The following is a 26,126-nucleotide window of genomic DNA, read 5'->3' as shown; positions in this document are numbered from 1 at the left end:
TCGTTGGTACACGAATCTGTCAGCCTGAAGCACAACCAAAACAAAGATGTTGAAAATGTGAGTGAGAAAGAGACAAAACAAAACAAGCAGAACGAGCATTTTACACAGACCATGTGTCCCTAAAAAGCCAAACACTCCCACCCTAATTGCTGAATAGAAGATAAGGTGAGGTTAGGGAAGAAGAAAAAAAAAAAAAAAAAAAAGCAATCTGCAAATGTGAGCTGTCAGACAATGGCAGCGACAGTTGAGCCATTAATCAAAATGCTCCTCTCATTATCATTAGGGAGAAACGCTGACTGTCCGTGTCTGCGTGACTCTACAGCCCTGCTGGAGCTTTCTCTTGAAACATAGCCACATCAATACAAAGACAGTCCCCTCTCCAGAGAAATCAGCGGAGAGCAACATCAACCCTTGTGCAACAAAAACAGTATGTAAGCATTTCTTTATGCTAATCATCTCAAACATGAGAGAAAATGTCAAGTTAATTTACCGCAGCTGCATGGAAAAATGAGAAAAAGAAACTACTCTTCTGTTATGCCTCATACATTTTTTAGGAGCACCTGCTTCTCCATTTCACTAACCACAGGGGCCAAAATGTAAAGACATTAGGAAGTCTGCATGTGTTTTGTAAGCATCCTTTGTCTGTAGTGTTGTTAGAAAGTGTTAGTTTTCAAGTAAAACATAAGAAAACAAAGGTGTGGAGTTACCTTCGGGGAGCGCCGTCTTCATGGGGCTGGATTATAACCACTTTGACGCTGACGGATGTGCGCAGCAGGTCAATCATTTGCTCGTGGGTGAGAGTAGCGACAGCCACCTTGCAGATCTCCACCAGTCGGCTGCCCTGCCTCAACCCTGCCTTCCAGGCGAAGCCAAAGGGCTCCACGTCGGCCACGATGCCCTCAAAGTTGACGTGGAAACCGAGCTGGCCGAGGCTGTTCCGGCGCAAAGTCATCTCTGATGTCTCGCAACCTCTTGTGGTGATCTGCAACCAGAATCAAAATCGATGTACTCATCATCTACAATAAAAGTATATTGATTTTGTCTTTTTTGCACTGATCCAAAAACATGAAAGGCACCAGAAACACTTTAGTAGAAAATGAAGTGTTTCGTGAAATGGATGCAATCGCTAGGAGAAAACAAAACAATCATGAGATGGACAGAGAAAGACTGGAAGTTGAGTGATTTCAATATCCGTGTATAGGAGCTTTCTAAGCTAATACAGTATATTCCAACAACAATTTCCATCTCTTCTAGTAGATGTGTGTGCGTGTGTAGGGGGGTTTTATTACACAAGAAACACACATATGCACACACAGGAAAAATACTATTAGAGTAGAGCAACATCCTGTCCTTAGGCCAAAGTGCACAAGCATGTTTGTTTGGAAAATTCAAAGAACCTCTCAAAATGGAAGTTAATAAGAGGGTACATGACGAGCTAACTGGCTTAGAGGTGCATAGAGGCAGCTAAAACACACATTTACTGCACACACAAATACACACCAGTTTCTATGTACACCGACTACAGTGGCACTGTGGGTGTTGTGTGGGAAATTAGGATCAACACTTCCCCTGAAACACAGACCTGTCCATATAACTAAGTCCATTAACCAGAGCTTATTTCTATAAAAGGACAACATTTACTCATCAACACATACAGTGGGGGAAATAAGTATTTGACCCCTTGCTGATTTTGCAGGTTTGCCCACTTACAAAGAATGCAAAAATCTACAATTTTAATCATATGTACATTCTAACAGTGAAAGACAGAATCCCAAAGAAAATTCCAGAAAATCACATCATATGAATTTATTAAAATTGATAACCATCTGATGAGGAAAAACAAGTATTTGACCCCCTGGACAAACAGCAAGTATTCTGGCTCCTACAAGCCAGTTAGTCTTTCTTTAAGACACAGCCCCAATCCGAACCAATTATATACATCAAATACACCTGCCTCACCTCGTTACCTGTATAAAAGACACCTGTGAACACCCAAACAACCAGCATCCAACATCACTACCATGGGCAAGACCAAAGAGCTTTCTACGGACATCAGGGACAAGATTGTTATCTGCACAAGGCTGGGATGGGCTACAAGAGAATCGGAAAGCAACTTGGAGAGAAAAGATCAACTGTCGGTGCAGTTATCAGGAAATGGAAGAAGCACCACACCATCGCCAACCTCCCTCGGTCTGGGCCTCCACACAAGATCTTGCCTCGTGGGGTGTCCCTGATCATGCGAACGGTGAGGAATCATCCCAAAACCACAAGGGGGGAACTGATGAATCAACTGAAGGCAGCTGGGACCACAGTTATAAAAGAAACGGTTGGTAACACACTACGCCGTCATGGATTGAAATCCTGCAGCGCACGCAAGGTCCCCCTGCTCAAGAAGAAACATGTACAGGCCCGCATGAAGTTCGCCATTCACCACCTGGACGACTCAGAAGAGGCCTGGAAGAAGGTGATGTGGTCAGATGAGACCAAAATAGAACTTTTTGGCCTCAACTCAACTCGTCGTGTTTGGAGGGCAAAGAACACCGAGTACAACCCAAAGAACACCATCCCCACCGTCAAGCATGGTGGTGGCAACATCATGCTTTGGGGTGTGCTTTTCAGCCAAGGGGACGGGACAACTCCATCGTATTGAGGGGAGGATGGACGGGGCCATGTATCGTGGAATTCTGGACCGACATCTCCTTCCCTCAGTGAGAGAGCTGAAGATGGGTCGAGGATGGGTGTTTCAGCACGACAACGACCCTAAGCACACCGCCAAAGCAACAAAAGAGTGGCTGAAGAAGAAGCACATCAAGGTTCTGGAGTGGCCTAGCCAGTCTCCAGACCTGAATCGATTGAAAATCTTTGGAGGGAGCTTAAAATTCGAGTTGCCAGGCGACAACCTCGAACCTGAATGATTTGGAGGCTGTCTGCAGGGAGGAGTGGGCCAACATCCCTGCCGAAATGTGCACAAACCTTGTCACCAACTATAAAAACCGTTTGACATCTGTGCTGGCCAATAATGGCTTTTCTACAAAATATTAACATGGTGTTTGTCCAGGGGGTCAAATACTTGTTTTTCCTCATCAGATGGTTATCAATTTTAATAAATTCATATGATGTGATTTTCTGGAATTTTCTTTGGGATTCTGTCTTTCACTGTTAGAATGTACATATGATTAAAATTGTAGATTTTTGCATTCTTTGTAAGTGGGCAAACCTGCAAAATCAGCAAGGGGTCAAATACTTATTTCCCCCACTGTAATCTGCATCCACTGGCAGCTGATGAACACAACATGATCTCTTCACCCTTTTTTTCTCACAATTCTGCAGACTGCAGCCAGGGACTGGAGACTTCCTCAATGGATACTTGGCGGACAGTTGCTGCTTGTCAAATTGCACGCTTGGAGGAAACTTAAACTTGGTTCTTGTCCAATCATGTACTTACATGCAAATGAAGTTTGTCACTTTGCTCAGCAGCGGCTTGGTCTAAGCCTCGGCTTTATGCAATTTAGGTTCAACTGAAGTTCAGGCAACCCTCTTGGTTCAGCAGCAATATTTCAGTAAAACACACCAACACTAGACTGAACAGAGATGAAAACTTGCAACTGCAGCCTATCTATATTCACCTCGATGACATGAAGTGACTGAGCTTATATATGCAGTGTGGGTAAACAGTGGGATTGGGCAAGTTTTCTTGTGACATACTGGCTTTAATCACCCATCAGATTAGTCATGGTTCAGCTGTGGTTGACTGCCTCCATTTGCCTCCGAGTGGCAGCTGGCTTCAGGGACACATTAACTCCGACTATAGCCTGTCAACACTTCACCAGATTCTCACACTGGCAGAAATCCTACCCCGCTGTGTGAGAGGGGACCTAAGACAACCATGATGGATCTCATATAGTGAGACACAACCCTAAAACTATTTACTTAGAAAAGGAAAAATTCTGTTGGTGAAATTAGTGAAAGTCACAGTCTCCGTTTTGCAATAAATACATGTTTATAGATTCAGTTTACAAAGAGAGACAAAACTGTTGTAGCAGTTTGGTGAGATGAGCCACAATCTAAACAATCACTCAGCATTCAAGTAATGTTAGAAAATGGCCTGTGCATGAAGAAGACATTGGTCAGGGTATTAGGGACCTGTCCTTTGTCAGAAATTCATTAGGCCTAAATAATAGCTTTCTAAATGCCTTCATCAACACTCTTTATTCAGTCCATCCAGAAAATGAATGGGCCCAGGTTCTCCTTCAAATGGCCCACATCTATAATGGCTGAATGTAGCAGGGCACTCATTATCTCAAAGGAGGGATTTGTGGCCTGTAAAGGTATTTGCGCGTGCGTGCGTGCATTTGTGTGTTACATTAAACTACAACACTATCCCAAAGAAGCAAACTTTATCAGCATCAAATCTGTTGTCAAGTAGCGTTGACATTGGTCCTCAAGTGAGAGGTCAGTGACAGTCAGAAGTAGCTTTGACACTGATGACACCGTCTGTAGTGGCATGTTTCACAGACATGACAAAACACTGTCATCCCACTGAGCTTCAAAGTACTGAAGCGCAGATTGGTAATAAAGTGACAGCCATCTCCTCCTGGGCTGAATATTTGTGAATCAATTTCTAAATCTAGGACGGTGGCTTCTAGTGTGATACGGCACCACTTTGCTTAATGGGCAAGAGTAGCCAGAGCAAGACATTCATGTCAGCAGTTACTAATAGAGCCTCAAAATGGTGCTGATTAGTACTGATTAATAAATTAGTTGATTGACAAAAAATGTATCAACAACAAACATGGCAATCCATTCATAATTTTAGTGGTTGATTAAGCAGAAATGCTAAATAGGAGTACATTGAATGTTTTGGGATTTTGCCCATGATGTAAAGATGGGCAACAACATTTTGGACATTTTATAGCATAAACAATCAAAACAATTAAACAATAATGAAAAAATAATTTTTGCAGTCTCTAAACTGATAGATTATACTGTAAAGCCCTTGTGGTATAGTACTCGTAGAACCCGTATGTAACCCGTATGGACATGTACCTAAAGACAAGATGCGTTTTGCTTTTCAACCGCAGGCAGTACTCTTAAAAGGACAATTCCAGCGCAAAATGAACCTAGGGGTTAATAATAATGTGTACCGAGTCAACCGTTCTCTGGGATTTGTTTTCATGCTAATCGGATTTGACCAGTTTTAGTGCATACCGCTAATTACCTTATAACGCTAGTCGTCGGGGCACGGGTAAAGTAAAAAGAAACTGCTATTTCTATACCACTAACAAGATAGCACAAACGATAGTTTATAAAGACAGTACCGTTCATATATACCTGCAGGTGCCATCTTAGGAAAACAGTCATGACCAGTCGAACGACAACATAGCTCAAGCACGGCATTCGTCTGGTCATGTCTGTTTTCCCAAGATGGCGCCTGCCTGTATATGTGAACGGTACGGCCTTTCTAAACTATCTTTTTAATAAACTGTTTGTACACTTACAAAGTTCTTAATGCTTTGGTTTACACATAGGGACCCTCATTATGCTACCGTGGAAGTGTGGTGCTATTTTGAGCCTTGTTAGTGGTATAGAAATAGCGATGTCTTTTTACTTTACCCATGCCCCGATGACTAGCGTTATAAGCTAATTGCCGGTTTGCGCTAAAACTGGTCACGTTCGATTAGCATGAAAAGAAATCCCAGAGAATGGTCAACTCGGTACACGTGTTATTGAGCCCTAGGTTCATTTTGCGCCAGATTTATCCTTTAAATGTATGCAGGGTTGTCGTTAACCACAGAGCAGCGGGTTGTTTTTTTTTCCTCCTGCATTAATCAGACGTGTAAAAGAAAGCCTTAGACAGCCAGGCACTGAGAAACAAACAAAAATAATAACTTTTCATTCCTCACTGCTACATCCAGCTTACAATACACAGGAACATCTGCACCACTCAACGGACTGCAGTCAGTGTGCTAGGTACCTCAACAGAGGTGTAACGAAAAAACGGGACGAAATGGAGCTGTTCTATTGGTATGGAAACGTAAAAATACCCGTTCCAATGTGTAATGATCTGAACTGAAGTGGACTGCTTGGTTTAAACAATTTTTGTCATTATCCAATAATGTCAGAAATATTTTGTTTTAAATTGTTTTATCAGACCAACAGTCTTAAACCCAAAGATTTCCAATTGGTTGCTTATCAAAACAGCTGTTGCTATTACAAAAGAACTACTGACCCGAATTGTCGTGAAATTTGGTAGAATGGTGTAGCGTGGGCAAAGGAAGAACCCTTTGCATTTTGGAGCGGATCTGAATCACAAGGTGGATGCAGAAATATATATACTTCACTTTCGTTGAAATTGCAAGATAGGGCATTTGTGCAGCATTCATGTGGGGTTGTAATAATTGAAAAAATGAGTTCCTTCAGGGAAAATTCCCACTGCATTAACATTGTGAGATAGGGCATGCCTTGGCAGAGGTTTAGTCGGTTTTTTTAGTCTGTTTTTCTTTTAATCTCTCTATTTTTTCCTCATTTTATTTTGCTACTTTGCCTCTTCTATCACTCAAATCATAGCAGATACTGTGACTTTTATATCCTAGCCCTGCTGATGCATACAGTACATAAAGAAACACACACAATGAGGAAGACTGTCTGTACTTTGTTAAGGGAAACAAAATAAATAAGGCATGCAAGCCAAGATGACTTGTCTCATAAAAGCTGAACACGCGGCCACCCAGCTCAGCAACACCCTGGAGCGCAGGACGGTATCACAAAGCTTTTAGTTGTGCTCTTCCACTGGTCTCCTCTGTGTGTTACAGTGGGCATTCTGTTCATTCTGGTTCGCATTACATCACAGGTCCGGCAGCCTGTAAATCCTTCCAATGAAACATGATTCAAGTCCAACCTCTGGGACATTACCGACACCTTTGGGACAACGTATGCACGGTCAGCTTATACCCAAATGTGCCTACTGGTGCTGCTTCACTGTCTGTGTGAGTAACACAAATAGCCACCCACTTATTAATACTTATTCTGAGCTTTTCCTGTGAAATATCCCTCAAAAATCCCATGGGTAAGTAGACAGTAAATGTGAGAGGATATTAGCATAGTGAATGAGGAAGCGTTGTCCTTTGACTAATCACAAATGCTAATATATCCTGCTCTGTCCTTTCTTACAATGAGTTGAGTAGACGCTGAATGACATCCGTGTCCTTTTAAGATTAATTATGGTAAATACTTCTTTGGGATTCTTTTTGAGGTGGTTGGGATATGCAAAAATCTCTGTGCTCATGTGCACATTTACTTTTGCTTGGTTTAAAAGTTCACTGCAAAAGGTGATAATAAAAAGTGTAATTATCTCAGCCTATCGTTATCCTCAGGAAATGTTCTTATGTCTTTCGCAGGAAGTGGATTGGTACTCCCATGTTGTTCGCTTAACCAATGGCATGCTGGCTGGAGTCTATTGGACATTTTGAGACTGTTGATGCCAAAGGGATTTGTGGAGGAGAGTATGCAGGCAGACAGGCAGAAATAAGGTCATGCACAGCTCAGGTTTGGATTTTGGGATTCAACCTCAATATTTTTTTTTAAAGGAAACAAAAGGTTGCCCGATTAGAGGTTCAGTAAACAAACCATGGAAATTAGAATACGATAAGCAAGCCTACGTAGCAACACAAGGAGCGGAAACAAGGCATCGGATGCCAGTGTCCAGGCTGAGGAACCAGGTGTTTTGACCTATATTAAGACATGCAGACCCCCCCCCCAAAAAAAAGAAACATCACACAATGTAACCACAGAGCCACAGAGTTGTACAGGTGGCCAAGTCAGAACTACAAAATGGGGATGAGAGAAATTGGACTAAGTGGATAGCTCTCAATAGGAGTGAAGTAGTGAGGCCAAGTGTCCTCTATTCTTAGCCTGTCAGACCTAAATAAAATGCCTGTTTTTCCTCTCCTCCCCTTAAAAACTGGGTTGGTGTCCTGTTTAAGCTACCTCCTCCTGTACCTGTGCCCAGACATCCACAAAATCACATAATCGCTAATCTGCCACTCCCATTAAATAAACCGTCTGTCGCAAGGAGTGGCTGTGGCTTTTTTGTGAAAAAAAGCTGTTTCATAATGGTTGATCCTGATCAAGCGCAGGACAACATCTGTACTTGTGTGACCTAAACGTTTAACTGTACACCTCTGCAGATTCTGTGTGATGAGCCAAAGAAAGCTATCAACATGAGGTCTATAATCCTCTCTGGACTCCAAAGATCTAACTTTACAGTTTCACATTCAAGGGACACTCATCTCTCAGCCAAAAAGGACCAGGCAGACAGGTTAGAGGAAAGTCAGAAAAAAACAAATACATTTTGAGTTAATTCTGTCAGGAATGCTGAAGAAAAAGGGCAATGAAAGAAACACTAAAGGGAAAAATATAATATATAAATAAAATACCAGAAGCTCAGTGTAGAGTTGCAACACATGAGACTTGACAGGATAGATATAGGTTAAGCAAGCAACAGTTCTGCTGACATAATGATGGAAATAGAATAACAAGGCTTTGTGGTAAGTAGTAAAGCTGCAATGGTGAGAGCGATATTTGCAGAATGCATTGTTTCACCACAGAGCTACCACAACTATCCCAAAGTAAAATGCCTCACTGCACAATTTAAAGTAAATGCAGCCAATTTCCTTCACATGCCATGCAGCTTATGTGTGAAACATGGTCATAATAGATTTACTGGGCAATTCTGATGACAGACTGCTACCCAGTGTTTCATGGAAGTTACTTATAAGCAGAGATGTATAGTAACGAAGTAGAACTACTGTACTTAAGTACTAAAAGGCTGTATCTGTACTCTGTTATTTTTTTCTCCTACTTCCACTTTTACTTCAGTCCATTTTTTATGTGCTGCATCGTTACTCGTTACTGTTGTGAATTCCTCACGCTACGGAGACTGTGTAGGTTACAGTGTGTGTAGTTACGGCTATGTTAGTAACGTACGCTACTTACGCAAGTTACAGAAGAAATCCCCGAGATTGCCTCGTGTTTCTTTTCATTACTGCAGTTGCCTGTTCAGAAGTCAGAGACTATGTTAGTTTGTACTCTTGATATTTAGTTATTGTTGCTGCAGACTAAGCTATTCCTGAGTTGTTTCAGCCTGCATTGAGTACTGAATGTTAACCGTTTTACCCTGTGATGTGAAGTTGTTATTATCTGTATTTTGCTAGCTTGCTACCTTTCCACTGTACAACACACACGTTACTAGCTAGTGTGTGATATACCTTTTTGGGGCTTTAATCGTTACTGTGCTGGAGAGGATGTTCTTTTTACTTGCAGTGTGATAATTGTACATTTTATTTCAATATCTGTTAATAAGTGATTAATAACCCACTGTTATATTGGATAATAGTAGTTATAACAGCTGTGACATTAATGTACCTTTTTTGGGTTTATTTCAGAAACTTCCTTCATATATCCAGCAATGTACAGCTTGTGACTGCCTGTAATGCACCATCTTACTACCAAGTAAAAAGTTGAACTCCACCTGGTGACTCGTGCTCTCTGATAGGAGCCCTGGAGCAGCTAATACACATTATCCAGCATTCACACGGTTAAAATCCCAACAGTTACAATTATCAAAATGTTACAAATCATTCCTTGTACTGCTGCTACAGCCAAAGGAATTGTGAGTGTCCTTTAGGCTAAACATTTGAAATAATATAAATAATATGATATTCAAACTTTTGACTGCTTTCTTTAATAACTACATAACACAATCCTTTTAAAATAAAACTACTTGCAATACTTAAGTACAAAAAATGGAACCACACACTTAAGTGTGGTGCTTAAAGAGCACTTCAACTTGTACTCAAGTCACTTTTTTGATAGAGAATATACTGGTGAACTAATTTTCAAAACAAGAAATGGCATTATCATTAGGTATTGGGACTAAAATTACTCCAAGGAGGTTCATAAAAGATACAAAAAAGCTATTTAATCAGCGGTCAACAAAGCTGCAATAGCACTTGTTTGGATGTTAGCCATATTAGAGGTAAGACAACAATTGTGCTTCCCCAGCAATGTAGAGCAAAGAGAAGACCGGCGGAAACGTTCTCTCTTCATTTCCAAAAGAGTGACCAAAGATGAATGCAGCACGCATAGGGAGACGCATACAGCCTAGATTCTTTGTTTGCTTTCCTGGCGCACAAATCTGCCCCGTGGCTGAACAGGAAACGGTGTCATGAATATTTGGCTAGTGTTGATGCTCTTTATTTATTTTTTTTTTAAATCTGTCAGTGCATGTTTTCGTGTTACTGCCAACCTGGGCTACACCTTGGCCGATCTATTAAAACCATTTCTGACACACCCCTGGGTTGACGACTTGATCGTTTTACTATAATATGCTAATTATATCAAAAATTGGATGCCAAACTAAGGCAAAACCCTCAATTAGCCACAGAGAGCTCCTACAGAGAATAAATGACTCCCTCTGTGAGGAAATGCAGTGTTTTAAAACCTCTTTGTGTGGTGTGGTATGATTTGAGAAAACTGAATACATAAAGTATGCTCAGATCATCTCCCCTATGGTCTAATCCGGAAGAGATTAAAACCTCTAAAATGACAGAGATTATTACAGTTGAGCCTTTAAAGGATCTTACCTCTAGTCTTTGCACCATCTCCCTGATGTCTTCTCCGCAGTTGTCGTGGGCAGACAGCATGATACACTCCCCTCGCTCATAGAAGATCTTAATGCTCATAATCCCTGAGGTCCATCCAATGACGTCACGACAAGAGCAGTTGAAGACCACATTTTTGGATTCCTCCTCGATGAGGACAATAAACTCATTGGATATGCCGAGCAAGCAGTCCACGTCCATCGATTGGCCAAAGTCCCGTGCACGGACGCTCCAGGTGATGGCGCCAACACTGAACAGATGTGCGTCCTTCCTGGGTTTCACCTTCTCCTTCTTCTTGGCTCCGAGGGTGATGAAGCTGAATTTGACAGCGGAGTCAATAGTGGCTGTGCTAACAAAGTTCTCAGCCAGGTCCTTCAGGTACTCCTGCCGCGTGCGAGTCGCCATGGCTCGGAACTTCTCTGACTTGTGCGCGGCGTTTTCTCCGTTGATGACCTTGGCGAGCAGGAAGTCCCTGAATACTGCAGACTTTGGGAAAGTTACAGACTTGGGAATAGGGGGGCCGAACGGAGGCACGTCTTTAGATCTGGACACGGCCACGCTGGAAAACAGGAAGCAATCAATAAATCAAAAGCAGTGGTGACTTTTGAGAGAATGTAAAAAGGTGAACAGGTATTGAAATGTGCATATAATGAGCAGCCATTTGAAGAGTGTTGAAATTATATGGCTTTCAGGGAAATTATTTCTGGTGGAAAGACTGAGAGGAGCTCAGACTAATCTTGCTCTGCTCAACAAACGCTATGTTATTAACAAGAGTCGTCTTGACTTCAGAAACACTCGTAGAGAGTCGTAAGTCATAATTTCAAGGTGTCTCTGAAGATAATAACCGTATCATCACTGAACAGATCAAAAGAGCCTTGTGATTCCCGCACATTACGATAAAGTCATGACAGAAACCACAGAAAGCACTCCGCTATTATTATTATTCTTTCAAATTAAGTGCTCTTAAAAGTTCATGTAGAACCATTTGGCATGAAGACATTTATGCAAAGCAGATCAAAAGATAAATACATTCCTCTAAATTGTCTTGAGGATATTAGTTTGCTTCTTATCTCATGGCAAGCCACTCTAATGTTTGGTGGTTTGACTCAAAGCCACCAAATTCAAATGTTACAATTTTACCCTCTCCTCCTCTCCTTTTTCAGCAGCCTGAGTAAAATAGCTCTAAGAGAGCCTTGCAGGCGTGGTGCATGCTTGTTTTATTTACCTGTAGCAGACGTTATCAGTGCAGGGGTTGTGGACCTTGACGATGACAAACACATGTTGGAAATGAGAGCGGATGTGTTTGGGAGTGAAAGGAAGGGCCCCGGGCTCCTGGAATACTATGGTGACGATATCATTGCCAATGTGCCTCTTCCTTAATAACTATAAAAGGAAGGAGAAATTGAGTCAAATACAGAACCAGGGAGAAAAGGCATCACATACAGGGTGAATATAGTACAATAGTTCACTTGTGGAGGGTGATTATGTCGGGTTTGAAAGCATTTGAGTGGACAAGTCAAGGAAATTAAAGTCCCCATAATATTTAAATGTAAAGTGATAAGTTAAATGTAATGTCTCTGGCATTAGTAGCACCACAAGGACAACAACAAACCATTAACAGAGCTCTAAACACAGATTTACTTGTTGATACAGCTTCATATTTTTGATTCTGAAATATTGTGTTCCAAAACAAGATAAAGGGCTTTTTTGGAAGAGGGAGATATAATTCTTTTTTTAACCTTCATTTATTCAGGGGAGTTTCACTGAAGCCTCTCTTTTGCAGGTCCTGATCACATTCACACAGCTACACACATTCACACCTGGAAGCTGCCCAATACAACCAGTCTGACCTGCTTGCCACTGAGCAGCTCCACCGGAGCAGTTGTGGTTTAGGGCCTTGCTCAAGGGCACCTCAGTGGTGGTAATGAGGGAGGGGCAAACGCTGCTCTTTCACTTTCCCCGCCCAGATTTATCCTGTCGGTTCGGGGATTGAAGAGACGATCTCAAGAAGCTCGCTTCTCTAACCTTTAGGCCTTATTGGGTGAAGGAGACATATTACCCCAAACCCAATTTAGACTGCTTGTATTGCTGAATTGTGCAGATAGTTAACCTCATTCTCTGGGTGGCAGCGAGGGTCAGCAAGCCGGATTAGAGGGTTCCGAGGTAAATTGGAAAGGATGAAGAAATGAATGTGGCAAGCTCTGCTTGGGCCTCCTGGAAGATTACCACCAGGGATTAAATTTAACTATTGGACTCCATGAAATACAATTACAATCCCCCCCCCAAATCCTGCCAATCAGACATTTTAGATGCACTTGATAGATTAGGTCTCTGCAGTGTTTCACTATAGATCCTGCCCCTGACTCACTAACCGCCTCCCTCAGTGTCTACGTTGTTAATATCTCTGTAGGTTGTATCCACAGGTTTTTTATTATGGGCTCAACCTCCGTAATGGCGGCTTAGTTGGGCCATCGCTCGCCACTCCAACACTGTATGCACTTAATTCCACTTGTTAGCGCAGATAGACTCAGAGGCCCATCTAATACCACGTCGGGTCCAGCCCCTGGGGATGCATTGATTAAAGTCCTACTATGAGGTACTGTTACCATGGCAATGCTCATGCTTTCAACTGATAAGTCATTCCTGGGCAAAATGAGCCTCTGGGGAAGATTGGCAGGAGCCCGGATTGAAGAAATCCTAAAAGAAAGCTACTCTGGGACTTATTACCACCATTAGACACCGGCTCACCACACAGTAAAGCAAACATGGTGGTCTGCTGAAAGGGATAGAGTGTGGAGTGTGGAGTTTACTCACCTGCTGTCTGTTGTTGGGTGTGTGGGGGAGCATGGTGGACACGTGAAACATCAGCTCATAGTCCTTATAGGTGGTATAGAGAGAGTGTGTGCCTGTGGAGTCCGCTGTAACACAGGACAGGGCAGTCAAGGTCTCCGGCCTCGTTACAAAAGGCCATTGTGTTAGATAAGCTGATGATGTAATTGAATAGAAATCAAGATTAAATTTAAGTAGAAAAAACATTACAGCCCAAAAAAAATGAAAAAGCAGAGCACCTGCACTCAGCAGGATGGAAAGTGTGGGCTTTCACTCTATGAATTTAGTTTGATTTTTTTATTTTAAACTTACTCTTGTTATCCAGCTGAGCTCTATACTTGGTGAAGCCTTTGAGGCGCACCCTCTGGCCAAGCAGATCCAAGAACTCTTCCAGTGCCGGTCCGGCACTCTCGTTGTTGTACATCTCTTCCTCTGTGCTCTGGCCCGCCTTGCAGTAAAGCACTCCCACCTTGTGCTGGAAGCTTAGCTGGAATGAGGAACATACACAGACACTCAGCGGGTAAGTATCATTTCCTGTCACTGATACGTATCACACCCACCACACTCCTACATACTGTACATTATGCACTCAAAGCATGCGAGTGCCCACTTTCCATCATGTCACAGCTAATGTGAAGGCCTTCATAACCCTGCTAGGAGAGAGCTGAAATCCTCTTTTGTGAAGCCCGGCTATGAACTTTCAGGAGCTCTGAGCAGAGCATAAATCAAGCAGATCAAATAGCTGCTACTTTAGAGTAGCTGTGGAGCAACAAGGGAGTGAATTACAGACACAGCAGGTTACCTTTGGTTTATGGCAAAAAAACTATGTAAGCTGCCAGCAATAGCATTTTAATCATTTTTTAAAAGATTTCCTGAAGCAACACTTATGTTTGGTAAAGTACCTAAATTCTAGACAAAAAAAAAAAAAAAAAAAAAAAAGACATTGAATGGCAACAACATTGATCTCCCTAACACCCCACTAACTATACTCTTGATTAATTGTTCAACAAAGAGCGCCTCAATAAGGATTAATGTCTTATTCACAGAGGAGTATTTATAGACATACACAAGCCAGACAAATCTCACAGGTGTTCACTGCAAGCATTAATATTATCCAGAAATGACAAGTCTGATATGAACTTGTCTCATGAAGAGACAGGAAGAAATAAAACATCCAGAGTGATTCTTCTTGCACGGTGAGAGTGCGAGCCCTCTCCACCACCATGAATCTTTCATGGCTTACAGCTCCCTGATGTTGGCCAAGAAAGGGAGTCAAAGGGGAAAAAAATAGCTGAAAAACAGCCCCCCTGCGTTTGGCACCTGTTACCCAACAATACACAGCGGAGGACAGCAGGATCTTGACCCAGGGTAAATGTGTCAATACGGCAAAACGAAAAGGTTTCTCCGAATGTGAAAGCCGACAAAATAATCTATATACTGAAACAAATTGGAATTGTCTTTTTCCTCCGTTACAGGTTATCAGTTCCCGGTGTGCTCCTGACACCGTTGTCACGATGGCTTCCTCTCTCGAGCAGTCTGCTCTGCACTAAAGCTCGGAAAGCTATTATACCATCAAGCCCAGTAGAAATGGCCTGATGTGCAATGATGTGGTCTTCTATTTTTCATCCTGCCTTATATGGGTTCACTTAACCTCCTGCTCTGCTTAACAGACTGGCAGACGGCAAGGACAATCGCATTGCCCTTTGGTGCAAATTTGTCTCTGCCTGAAAAGTGCCAACACATCAGGACACATATATGAGTAATGCTCCTGAGGTAAAGCTCATTGTGTAACCGCCTATGATGTGTTTTTGGTGGCATCAACTTCTAAAGAGGTAGAGCAGCCATAAAAAAAAAAAAAAAAAAAAAGCTTTATCCCATTTAACGGATCTGCGATTAGCTAAAATATTCCACTTGCTAAAAATCTGAGCATAAGCTGCTCAACAGCATTTATTTTCTCTCTCTTTACATATATTTTTCCCCAATGTTCCTCTCCCTCTATCTGTCCAGAGCTGGAGGACACTGAAAACAGTTCTCCCTTCTCCTTCTCTTTAACAAAAACCCTGTTTAAATGCAATGACAGAAAGATACTTAATGAGTGGAGAGAGAAATGAGGACAACGTTCCCTTGGAGATCTCTGAAATGCACCTAAGGGATACAGCGGTGCCCTAACACAACATCACTGTGACATCTGTCTGCACTGCAGTGTCCTGATGCAGCAAAAAAAAATAAAAAATTCAAGCAATATGGCTCCAAAAAACCTGGCTACAATCATAATGCACCATTACACAAACATCGCTGTTGTAATTCTGTCGTTTCTAAAAAGGGGAACATGGAATGTAGATGTGGGGGAAAATGAAGTGGAGAACATTCGGGTCACTGCATAATTTCAAGTTAATCCTCAAGCTTTAATATCATTGACAGGGGATTGATTTACATAAGGGAGAGGTGATTTCTTTCAGCACTGCAACAACAGCCTCAGTAGGTGGTAGATTACTCTATTGAACTTGTGGAACGAATCTCACTTAAGCCTGAATTATACTGCAGACTTGAGCTGTTGCTGTGGGCATCAGAAGTGATTTATGGTCGTGCAAAAGCTTTACCTGTTGACTCGTGTACGTTAACTTGATAGGCAGTGTTGGAAATTGGGCAGGGTCTTTGTTCATGTTACGATACAGAGAACTGAAGTGAGAATGGTTTTCTGGTTTAGGAAGGAGGTAATTTGTTCTGCATAATTAAGAGGGAAAGATTAGTAACCTTTCTCCGACCTCTTCGATGTTGTCTTTACTATCACCAAACACCATTATGTGCAGCAACATGCAGACACCCGCAGGTTAGCTTTTATCTTTTCATATCCCCGCTTTTATTATCAGGAATTATAAATTAAACCTTAAAATTACATTTTTAATTCTTAAACCGATGCAGCTGATGTACGGTTTCTATTAAACAAGAATTGTGCCATTTCCCACACTTTAATCTTGAGATGGAAACCACAGATACACATTTTACATCAATGGCTTTCTCAGAAAAAAAAATTTAGCATTTGTGATTTATATCACCTAAAATCACATCTCAAAAATCTGCCTAATGCTTTTCCCAGTCCATCTGCACACAGTCCGCTCACTGTGATCTACAATGTGATCTGAAATACACATGCTGTGTTCTCTTCTTACATCCAGGGCCATTACAGCGCAGTCTCCAACACTGCTTTCAGGGATGTTCTTTCTGCAGAACTGATCATGAGGTTATTGTCAAGGCTGTCTGGCTCCAGGATACTCTCATTCACCGACATGCTTTCTGTTCACAGCCAAATGAAGCATTTTCACACTCACATGCACACACTCTACTAACATCTCCTCAGCAGTGTGCATACACACACACACACACACACACACACACACAGAAAAAGAAATCCTCAGATAAAGCTTTCTACAAGCAGCAGAAGAAAATTATGCACTCAGACAAACAAAAACAAGCCTGGCAGACCACTCTATTTCTCAGTTCTGAGTTGCAGTTCTTCCTGTCCAATATTAGCTTCCTCACATAAACACATTTGATGGGCAGATTACGGGGTGCTTGACATTTTAAACATTTGCGCTGGAAGCATAATATTAATGATTAAAACAGGAGTGTACAAAAATACTGATGTCCAAATATAAAACTGGCCTCCACTGGGCGTTTAGTTTGAGGTCTGTGAGGAGTGCCAGTTGGAAGAGATTTGAGCCGCACTTAGCCTGGGCTCTACTTCTCTGTAAGTAGTTTCTTACATTACTTAATTGCTTTTTTTCCGTGAGTGTCAGTTTCGGACTTATATCATAGTATCTGTATCTGCAGACAGTTTCTCATACCAAAGGTATTGGGAGTATGGCTGGTGAACAAACTCCCGTATCAACTCCTTAAGATCTGGCAGGAAGCACTTCCTAGAGCACTTACTTACAAAGTTACTTTGCCATAATTGGATACACAAAGTCTGTCATCATCTTAAGTGCATTTAACTTGCTTTGGAGAGGAGGCTGCTCTTGTAACAAAACCTTAATATACAAGAGGGACATGGCTGACACATTGTATTATAAAGAGCCTTACCCCTGTCAATAATAATAATAATAATAATAAGCCAATTTTTTAATAGTAAGACAATCAATGCAGCACTAGCTAATCACCCCACACTTCTTTCCATCTTGCGGTTTCATTAGATGAGAAATTAAAGACCTTAAGATCAAACAACGAATCCATCTCTGACACCTGTGACTATAAAGAGCCCATTTCAGTAATTGTCATTTTATTCAAACAGAGATAATGCAAGATGACATCCTCCGCCGTGCAGGCAGAATACCAAATCACCTGCTCTCAGATGAAGTAAGTTGTCAAAAGTGAGATACTTTAGCTTGTGTCTGAGTGTCATATCAGCAGAAAATGTATGTCAAAGTACTCAATGCTGGCTACAGAGAGTGTGGGATTCATATTGATTCTATTTAAGTGGGATATTGGCTGTCTTATTCCTTCACACAGGAGCCTGTGTCCATCTATATTAAGCGGCCCACATATGGGATAAAAGTTCCTGCTATTTGAAGCTAATCCCTCCAGTTTCCTTCTATAGCTGACGCAAATGTCAGAAACAGAAACGGATACATCTGAAATAAAAGATCTACTTTATATCATAATATCAATACAGACCATCATTTTCTAATTCCAAGACATTATTCACACTATAATGAGGCAGTGATTCTAAATTAAACAACTGGGAAATCTGTGTGGAGAATAGTGAATGGGATTTGGCTTTACCTTTCTTAAAAGCAATAGTTCAACATTTTGGGAAATCTGCTCATTTTACTAATAAACACCCATATATCTAGTTTATCCGTACAAGAACCAAAGATTGGTTTTATGGGGCTTTTGTGACTTTCAATGAATTCCTAGATGCTCCGCTGGTTGTCTGGGAATCCCACAGCGACGACAAGACACAAGAAAAGTGATACTAAGTCAAACCAAATTGTCATTTTTACACTGCGGCTTTTGTACAAGCAGCAAATAGACGTATTTCCCAAGCACCAAACATCCCTGACCAAGGCACTCAAAACACTGAGGACATCTCGATGTACTCACCCCCTGCTCGTCCAGCTTGAGTAGCTGCTCCGGGACCTTGGGGGAGTTGATGGCCAGCCTCAGACACTGGATATTAATCTCAGGGATGACGTATTCCAGCACTTCTTTCAGCGGCAGGCCGCGGGCCGTGCCGTGTCTTGCAGTGGATGGTATGGCATCCTCCAGGATGGCTCCACGGAGTGTGGTCAGCTGGCAGAAAAGACAGAGGATGAGGTTTCATGTCATGTCAGGATCTCTGTGATATATTTTATTTCAAAATCTTGGAAAGGAAAACCAGGCTTATATGCTAGCTGCGGTGTGAGCCAATCATAATATCCTTTAATGTTATGCCATAGTATTTAGGGCAATGGCTCCATTGCGCTTTCATTGAAAAGCATTAGGAACTCACATTCTGAATAATGACGATAGGCCAACTGAGCGCTAGTTGTTAAGTGGTGTTTTACAAGTAAGATCATTAATGTGCCAGTAAATGTTGACCCAAACAGCTTCAAAACACCCACTCTGTAACCCTGTGTTGTTGTTTTGAACATCACAGACACAATTACACCCATAAATCCCATTTCCATCTGCACAGCCTGTGGAAATAAATGTCAGAAGTCAATGGAGGTCCAACAGAGAGGCTTTCGGAAAAGCAGATTACTTAACAGACTTAGAGAGGAAGGGCAAGTGAGAGTGGGCCACGGAGGCAGAGATAGCTGGAGCTAAATGATAGCAGTGCATGCAAATAGACACTCCAGTGGTTGGGGAGTTCAAACATTGTCTGCGTGCTACTTGCAGGGCCACCATGACCCAGATACATTGTTTTATCGTGGGAGTGGTGCTTTACACCAAGAATGGCAATAGATATCAGTGACATTTCCCTGCCTGACACATCTGTGGCACCTGAATTATTCAGTGAATGAGACCACCCAGCATCAATCAAGGAGAGGTTTCTGTACCACCAGGGACAGCGGGAGTTTGCATCTCAGTTTGGATTAAGCATGTGTGTACATGTGGGCGCACGTGGGTTTGTGAGGTTGTGGGAGAGCGAGACGCTGACTCAGATAGACTGCACCAGTGTTTGCATGACTGGCCAACTGAGTCGCAACTGGCACAGAATCATTGGACCCATTAGGGTGCTAGGAGCAGATTTAGGAAGGGAGAGCTGCGAGAAGCCTCCTCTTGTTTGCAGGGGCACTGAAGCATTCCTGCACTCCTGTACTGCCTGACTGAGCCCTGAGCTGAGTGGCCTTAACGTGTCTTGCTGAATGAAATGTATGAGAAATATCCTTTAAAAGCATGTTCGGGCTTGCAATCAATTCTTTAATAGAGTGGTAAAAGTCAGGCATCTCCTACCATGCACCCCTAATAGTGCTATGCTGATTTAAGATAACAAGCAATGCAGAAATAGTGCACATCAGTGTATTATAGTTACCTGACTGGTTCTGAAGGTGACTCGGTAGTTGTGCTGCATTCCCTCTTTCTCCTTCCCATCGTCCAGCCTCTCCCTGCGGACACTGACAGCCACCGGTCCCAGATTGTCATCGACCCCAAAGTAGTTTTGATGCTCTGGAGGTTGAGCAAAAATTAAACACACATTAATTATCACATTAAGGGCTCTGAGTGGACGTCAACTTTACTGAATAAAAAATAAATAAAACTTTAGTTCAATGAAATCTTGTAAAGTTGTGAAAATGTGTTATTACTGCACTTTTGTTTTTTTAGAATGAGAATCTATAACCATGTTCACATCTTTATCAAATCACTGCTTGCTTTTGCATCATCAGATTATCAATTTATATTATTGAGTGCATATATATATACATACATATATACACACACACACACACACACACACATATATATTCATGTAAAATAACTATGTGGATTATTGGCCGTGGGCGAGCTGTGACACCGATTACAGAAAGCAGCAGGGGTTCAGTAGAGATTTGAAATCGATTCACTTTGGATTAGAGCCCTGTGTGTAGTGGTAGCACAGGGAATTAAAAAGCAAACAAACTAAATAAAAATAGAGCCCTGGACAGTCTGACCCACTCTGACCCTGATACTCTTCACAGCATTGGGCTTCTCAAAGTATTATTACAGACATAGGCACATTTTTCGTTCAACGTGATTCAGTATTAAAGATGAATTTGGGACTAGAGATTAAAAAATAATAATGTTTTAGATTATTCATTCCAAAGTGATGAATTTATGATCCCACCACACGCACCCACCTGTATAAGCTGACACTCAGAACCACCAGAGAACAAAAGGAATTTTTGGTCTGGTGGACTCATCCACAGGACTACGACTCGCCCCACTACAGGTCCTCGTGCTACTGTTGTCCTTTTACAAACCGTGCTAAAAAGGGATACATCACTTAAGGTCATCGATAATTGACTGTGCAGGGAGGACGAATGTATGGTAAGAGACAGACAAGGCAAAGTTTCCTGGCTACATGGTATGTGCCCTAAACCAATGGGCCACCAGGCTGTCCCCTCTGGTCAGGCTTAGAGTATTTGTGTCCTTTAGTGGAACATAAGCTGAACGATTTTTGACATTTATGGGGATTGACAACCACATTTATGGATTTATTTATACGAGTTGTTGGTCAAAAACCAAAAAAAGAGGTTTATACCATGTAGAAATCAGGATTTTTGTGTCTGTGGATGTTTGTTGGTCTGTAGATCCATCAGGTGAAAATTCAATCCAGAAGAGTTTATGTCAATGTTTACAATGAGAGGATAGTTACACACACCAGATTGGCCTTAAATGAAAGAGATCTTCTCTTTTGTCACCCTCAGGTCAATATGTTCATTTGTGCAGCAAATATACAATAATCTAATAGACAGATGAAATCCATGATGTAAACCATGAAACTATATGCTTCTCAATTTAGCATGTTAGCTGGTAAGGCTTCAAGAATAGCAAAAATGCCAATTTATTTCTCATTCTTTCCAGCCGTTTTGCATCGTGGGATCCAACGGAAAAATTGAATGAACACTAGGGAGGTCAATAGCAGGTCTTTAGATTTTTGTCTATAAGAACCTGTACTAATTTCTGTGTTGACATAAAAAGTATTTATTTGAAAGTCATAAGTGCCTAAATACAAACATTAAAAAAACACTATACATAATGAGAATATCGTAAAGATATAGTTGCAGTGGTATTGTTGTAAAACGTATTGTTAGGCTAGTATTAGTCTAATAAAGGTTGGTGTGTGTGTGTGTGTGTGTGTGTGTGTGTGTGTGTGTGTGTGTGTGTGTGTGTGTGTGTGTGTGTGTGTCATGGACAGAGGCATAGCTTAGCACACAAAAAGCATTGTCTTGAGCAAACTCCCCCTAATCCAGGCTAAAGCCGGGGAGAAAGACCTGGATTCAGCAGACAAAAGAAAAACCTCAGCAGGAACTTAAAGCACTGACCTTCACAAAGAGATTTCTGCAGAGGTTTTGACATTGCATCCATACTGTGTGGAGGCTGCCTTGTGAATATGCTGATTCTTGTCACTGTGACATTAACGTTGGGGCAAAACGTGTTATCAACATGAATAATAAATTAACTGTATGGAGTCAATGCAGGGTTAAACGCCTAAGGAATGCATGGCTTGCCAGGGACAGGGGGCTGAGGGGGAATGCTCTGTGAGGCATAAGGTAAAATTATGGTAGGAGGCCTAGTGGCCTCTTTGTGTACGAGTCACTAAGACATCAGAAACTGACAGGGAGACAGTGTTAACTGTAGAGGAAAGCTTTTTGTCAACACTTTTCTATAACTTGTCACTGTTACTCATCACTTGGTGCTGACAGTTCTCCAAAGGTTGCATCATTGATGGCTTTGATTGTCATATCAAATGATGCCCCTTTTCCATCTTCCTGTCACTCCACACTGCAGAAATGCCTTCAAAATCTTACACTCTTATACTAAGTCTTACACTGTATGTCCTTACTTTTTACATATATGGCTCTTAAACTTCATTTCAGGTCACATATCTCAATATGTGGCACAGTTTACATGAGAGACTCTCAATAGCTGGGCTGTGACCTGGTACCAGTACTCTATTGTATATCTGAACATCTATTGCCTACCCACATCTATGTAACATAACCTGTGTGTGTAAAAAGTCCTTACCAGTGGGTGTGGAGGAAACATTGTGTCCATTAAGGAAGACTTGGGAGAAACACTCCTGTTGCTAAGGGAAAAGGACTTTAGGCAATCAATGGGATCAATGTTCAGCCCAGGTTGTAAAAAGCTTGGCCTAAAGTGGTGACACGTGGCCATGTGTGTGTGCCTGTGTGTGTGCCTGTGTGCCTGTGTGTGTGTGTGTGTGTGTGTGTGTGTGTGTGTGTGTGTGTGTGTGTGTGAGTGAGAGAGAGAGAGAGAGAGTTTATGGTGAGGCAGAGGTGACGACAGACTTGTCTCTCTGATAAAACACCTCATGAAAAGAGGAGACAGGCTGCATCCACATACAGTGAAAAAGGCATCTTCTGTAAAAGCTATAACATCAAAATGAAACGGACAGCAACATGGGGCATTTTAAATATACATTGGCCTGCTACAGAAAGAGGTTAAAAACATGATACAACTACACCAGAGATGCATTCATTGTGCATGGACACTACTTGAGGCCACATTTCACGGTAAATGATTATCAAAGTAAGCTCAATGGTACAGTCAAACATAGCGTAGGCCTAAGTAGAGCAGAGAGGTAAGACATTGAGCCTCAATTGGAGTTTACACGCTGAAGAATATTTTTTTAAATACAGAGTATCTTTTTGAAGAAGGTCAGGCATCTCTCGGTGTGAAAGGTGAAGCAGCTGTTTTCTGGGGAGGCTCAAGAATGGGTAATTTGATCTGCTGAGAGCAGCAAACAGACAGTGGGAAAAACAGATATGTATAATGCGGTGATGGGTCGGGATCTGCGTGGTATTTCCAGCGGCAGTCACATAGATGTTTTAATGAGGGGACCTGGGACCTTGGCATAGTTTTACTGACCCTAAAGTTTCATAAGAGGGGTCCTCACACCCCTGCGGCCCCCACAGGGAACAGCTGCAAGACACCCTCTCGCTCACCTCTCTCTTCTCACATGACTAATCACAGCTTCTCTGCGAGGTTCAGGGCAATATCACAGAGAGGACATGACCGCTCCTCTCCCGAGGAAGTGAAACACACACCCTCGTACCAAACACAAGCCTGCTATTGTTCTAGCCCTTATTTCATCTGTTCCTACAAAAATAACTGGGCCGTCAAGATATCTGACCCATTGAGCCAAAGCTGTTTCATTTGGGAACTTGCTCTCACGCGGCATTCTGCGTCGTATCAAGGAAATGGATTTGGCCTGGAAAGTTTAATAATCCTCAACATTGAGTCATTTAAATCCTTCTGTAGCATTACTGTTCTAATGTCTGTAAACCCAAAATTCACACATCATTCCTTACCTCTCCCATAGAAGTACTTGTGGTAGTAGTATGCTCCGAGGTCTATGTGCTCAATGATGTAGCGCTTGACCTTCTCCCTGTGGATAGGCTGGTTTTCCCGAGGCACCTCCAGGACAGAGACTCCCGCGTTGGTGCAGTGGGAACTTAAAGACGACTCAAAAGAGCAGCTCTCTGACAAACCACTGTAGTTGGCACTGTTGGCTCTGGAGAGGGAGATCCTCCTCTCGCCCTCCCCACCGATCTCATTGCGAAAGTGTGAACAGCTCAGCACTAAGCTGTTGCTCTTCCCGTCCCCCTCGTCAGCATCCAGGTTCTCCTTTGGGTTCAAGTCCTCCCTGCTGCCTAGTGGAGACTCAAACATGGGTGCATTTCCACTGCTACATCCTGCTGCTCCGCCATCTATCCCTGCTCCGGGTCCAGCCACAGCTCCACCTCCAGGCAACCCGACAGCTCCAGGCCCTAGTCCAGCTGAGGCAGCTGAAGCCCCAGTAGTGGTGTTCTTCCTCTGGCTCAGGTTAGCTCTGCTTGCCACCGCCTCGCTTATGTTGAAAAGAACGCTCTGGACATCATAGTGCGCAAAGCATTTTTGGAAGCTGAGTGGTCGCCGGTCATCCTCTATTGAGAGCCGCAAGGCGTCACTCTCGCTCTTTATGGTCCGCAGTTTCCTGAACAGAGACGTTTCAGATGATTCAGATTTAAGACGCCTCATGAAGGACCTCTCTGGCTCCCGGCTGTAGAGGAGAGCGTTGTCTATGTAGTCGTAGCCTGGAATGTGGATTATCTCACCCCTGGCGATCTGGGCTGCCGTCTGCAGGCTGGGGGAGAGGGAGGCGTCGCACCTTAACAACTCGGGGAAACCCAAAGGTGGTATGCTACGGTGGTCCAGGGTGTCCACTCGGTAGCCCCTAAGCATGGTAAAGAAGCCGTCTCCACTCAGGCCCTGACGGTCAATGGAGGATGTGCTGCCGTATTCACGGTGCAGCGAGGCCCCAGTGTTTGGATTGACAGCATTCTGGTCCATTATGTCCTCAGAGTCAATGTCACTAATGGTGACGTCGCTGTTACTGCGTTGACGGATAGGATGTAGACCCTTCAGTGGCGAGTGGCTGAGGAGGTCACTCAGTGTGTATTTGTCAGAGTAGTCTACCTCCAGGCAGACCGATTCGCCTTGCTCCAGTATTTCCACAGTATGTTCCTGCTGGCCGTTCTGAAATACTGGTATCACGCTCTGATAGTTCGGTGAAGGCCTTCCATCCCATCCATCTTTCCTAGGTGGCCATTCTGTCACCCTGGCCCTGACACCCATTTTAGGCATGGCTGGAGTACCATTTGTTTTGCCTGCGCCTTCAGGTTTCCCCTGCATGTTGGATGCTGGTGGTCCCATGTTTCCATTCAGGGCTTTGAGTTTCCTGTTGAATAGCTCCTCCGACTGCATGGCTCTGGAGTATTCTTCTGGGCCTCCCACAATTCCCACGAGGTTTGATTTGTTATCTGTCACAGGGCTCAAAATACTCATACCCTGCTGGCAGACTCCTAGAAGAGCAGACTTTCAGAACCCTTCTTCATTACATCATGTGATTTGCTCACTGGTGAGCGGAGGAGGAGCCTCTTTCCTGAGTCAGCGAAGCAGCCGTCGTCATAACTCACAAAAGGCGGCTGGCACGATGCTCGACACACAGCATTTGGATGTCAAGGACAAGTGTCTGAGGGGCACTGAGGCACAGCGGAGTGGAGTCTTTTCTCACAGCGTGCCGCCAATGCAGAACGACAGCTGGAAGGGTTGGATCTACGGCACAGAAACAAAAACAGAAAAGAAAATATTAGCACATGGTGAGAGGTTTAGAACACTGTAACTGAGACATTTTCATTGAAAACATAGGGAAAAGCAGTTTGTATTCCTCAAAAACAAAACACGGCACATTCAGTTCAGCTATAAAAATGATCATACTGCTGACTTAAATAGTCTGTACCCTGGTATCTTGTAATAAACTCCCACTAAGGGGTATGTAGGGCTGTATTAGTTTTGGAACTATGTATAGCATATCATCGAATACGGCTAATTAGTGAATTTGAGAGGAGCTGGTGCCATTATGGGTTTATAACAAGATAGATCTAGATCTTT

The 26,126-nt window shown here is 42.6% G+C and overlaps 1 protein-coding gene across 4 annotated transcripts in view; it reads right to left on the bottom strand.

Moving 5' to 3' along the window:
• Positions 1-26,126, bottom strand: part of LOC114572406 (signal-induced proliferation-associated 1-like protein 2) — a 99,520-nt gene that overhangs the window by 31,717 nt on the left and 41,677 nt on the right. For all 4 annotated transcript variants that reach the window (XM_028604019.1, XM_028604021.1, XM_028604020.1 and 1 more), the window contains 8 exons: positions 24,005-25,790; positions 20,005-20,138; positions 18,591-18,779; positions 13,803-13,977; positions 13,476-13,579; positions 11,887-12,044; positions 10,644-11,220; positions 708-982 (listed from right to left, as the gene is read on the bottom strand). In XM_028604019.1, the coding sequence (XP_028459820.1) occupies positions 708-982; positions 10,644-11,220; positions 11,887-12,044; positions 13,476-13,579; positions 13,803-13,977; positions 18,591-18,779; positions 20,005-20,138; positions 24,005-25,520 (3,128 nt within the window). In that variant the 5' untranslated portion in view covers positions 25,521-25,790. The remainder of the gene's footprint in view (positions 1-707; positions 983-10,643; positions 11,221-11,886; positions 12,045-13,475; positions 13,580-13,802; positions 13,978-18,590; positions 18,780-20,004; positions 20,139-24,004; positions 25,791-26,126) is intronic.

Source organism: Perca flavescens, chromosome 17 (genome assembly GCF_004354835.1).
Source record: "Perca flavescens isolate YP-PL-M2 chromosome 17, PFLA_1.0, whole genome shotgun sequence".
NCBI lineage: Eukaryota > Metazoa > Chordata > Actinopteri > Perciformes > Percidae > Perca > Perca flavescens.
Note: the sequence above shows the minus strand (reverse complement) of the source record. Positions and strands in the feature narration are given on the sequence as shown.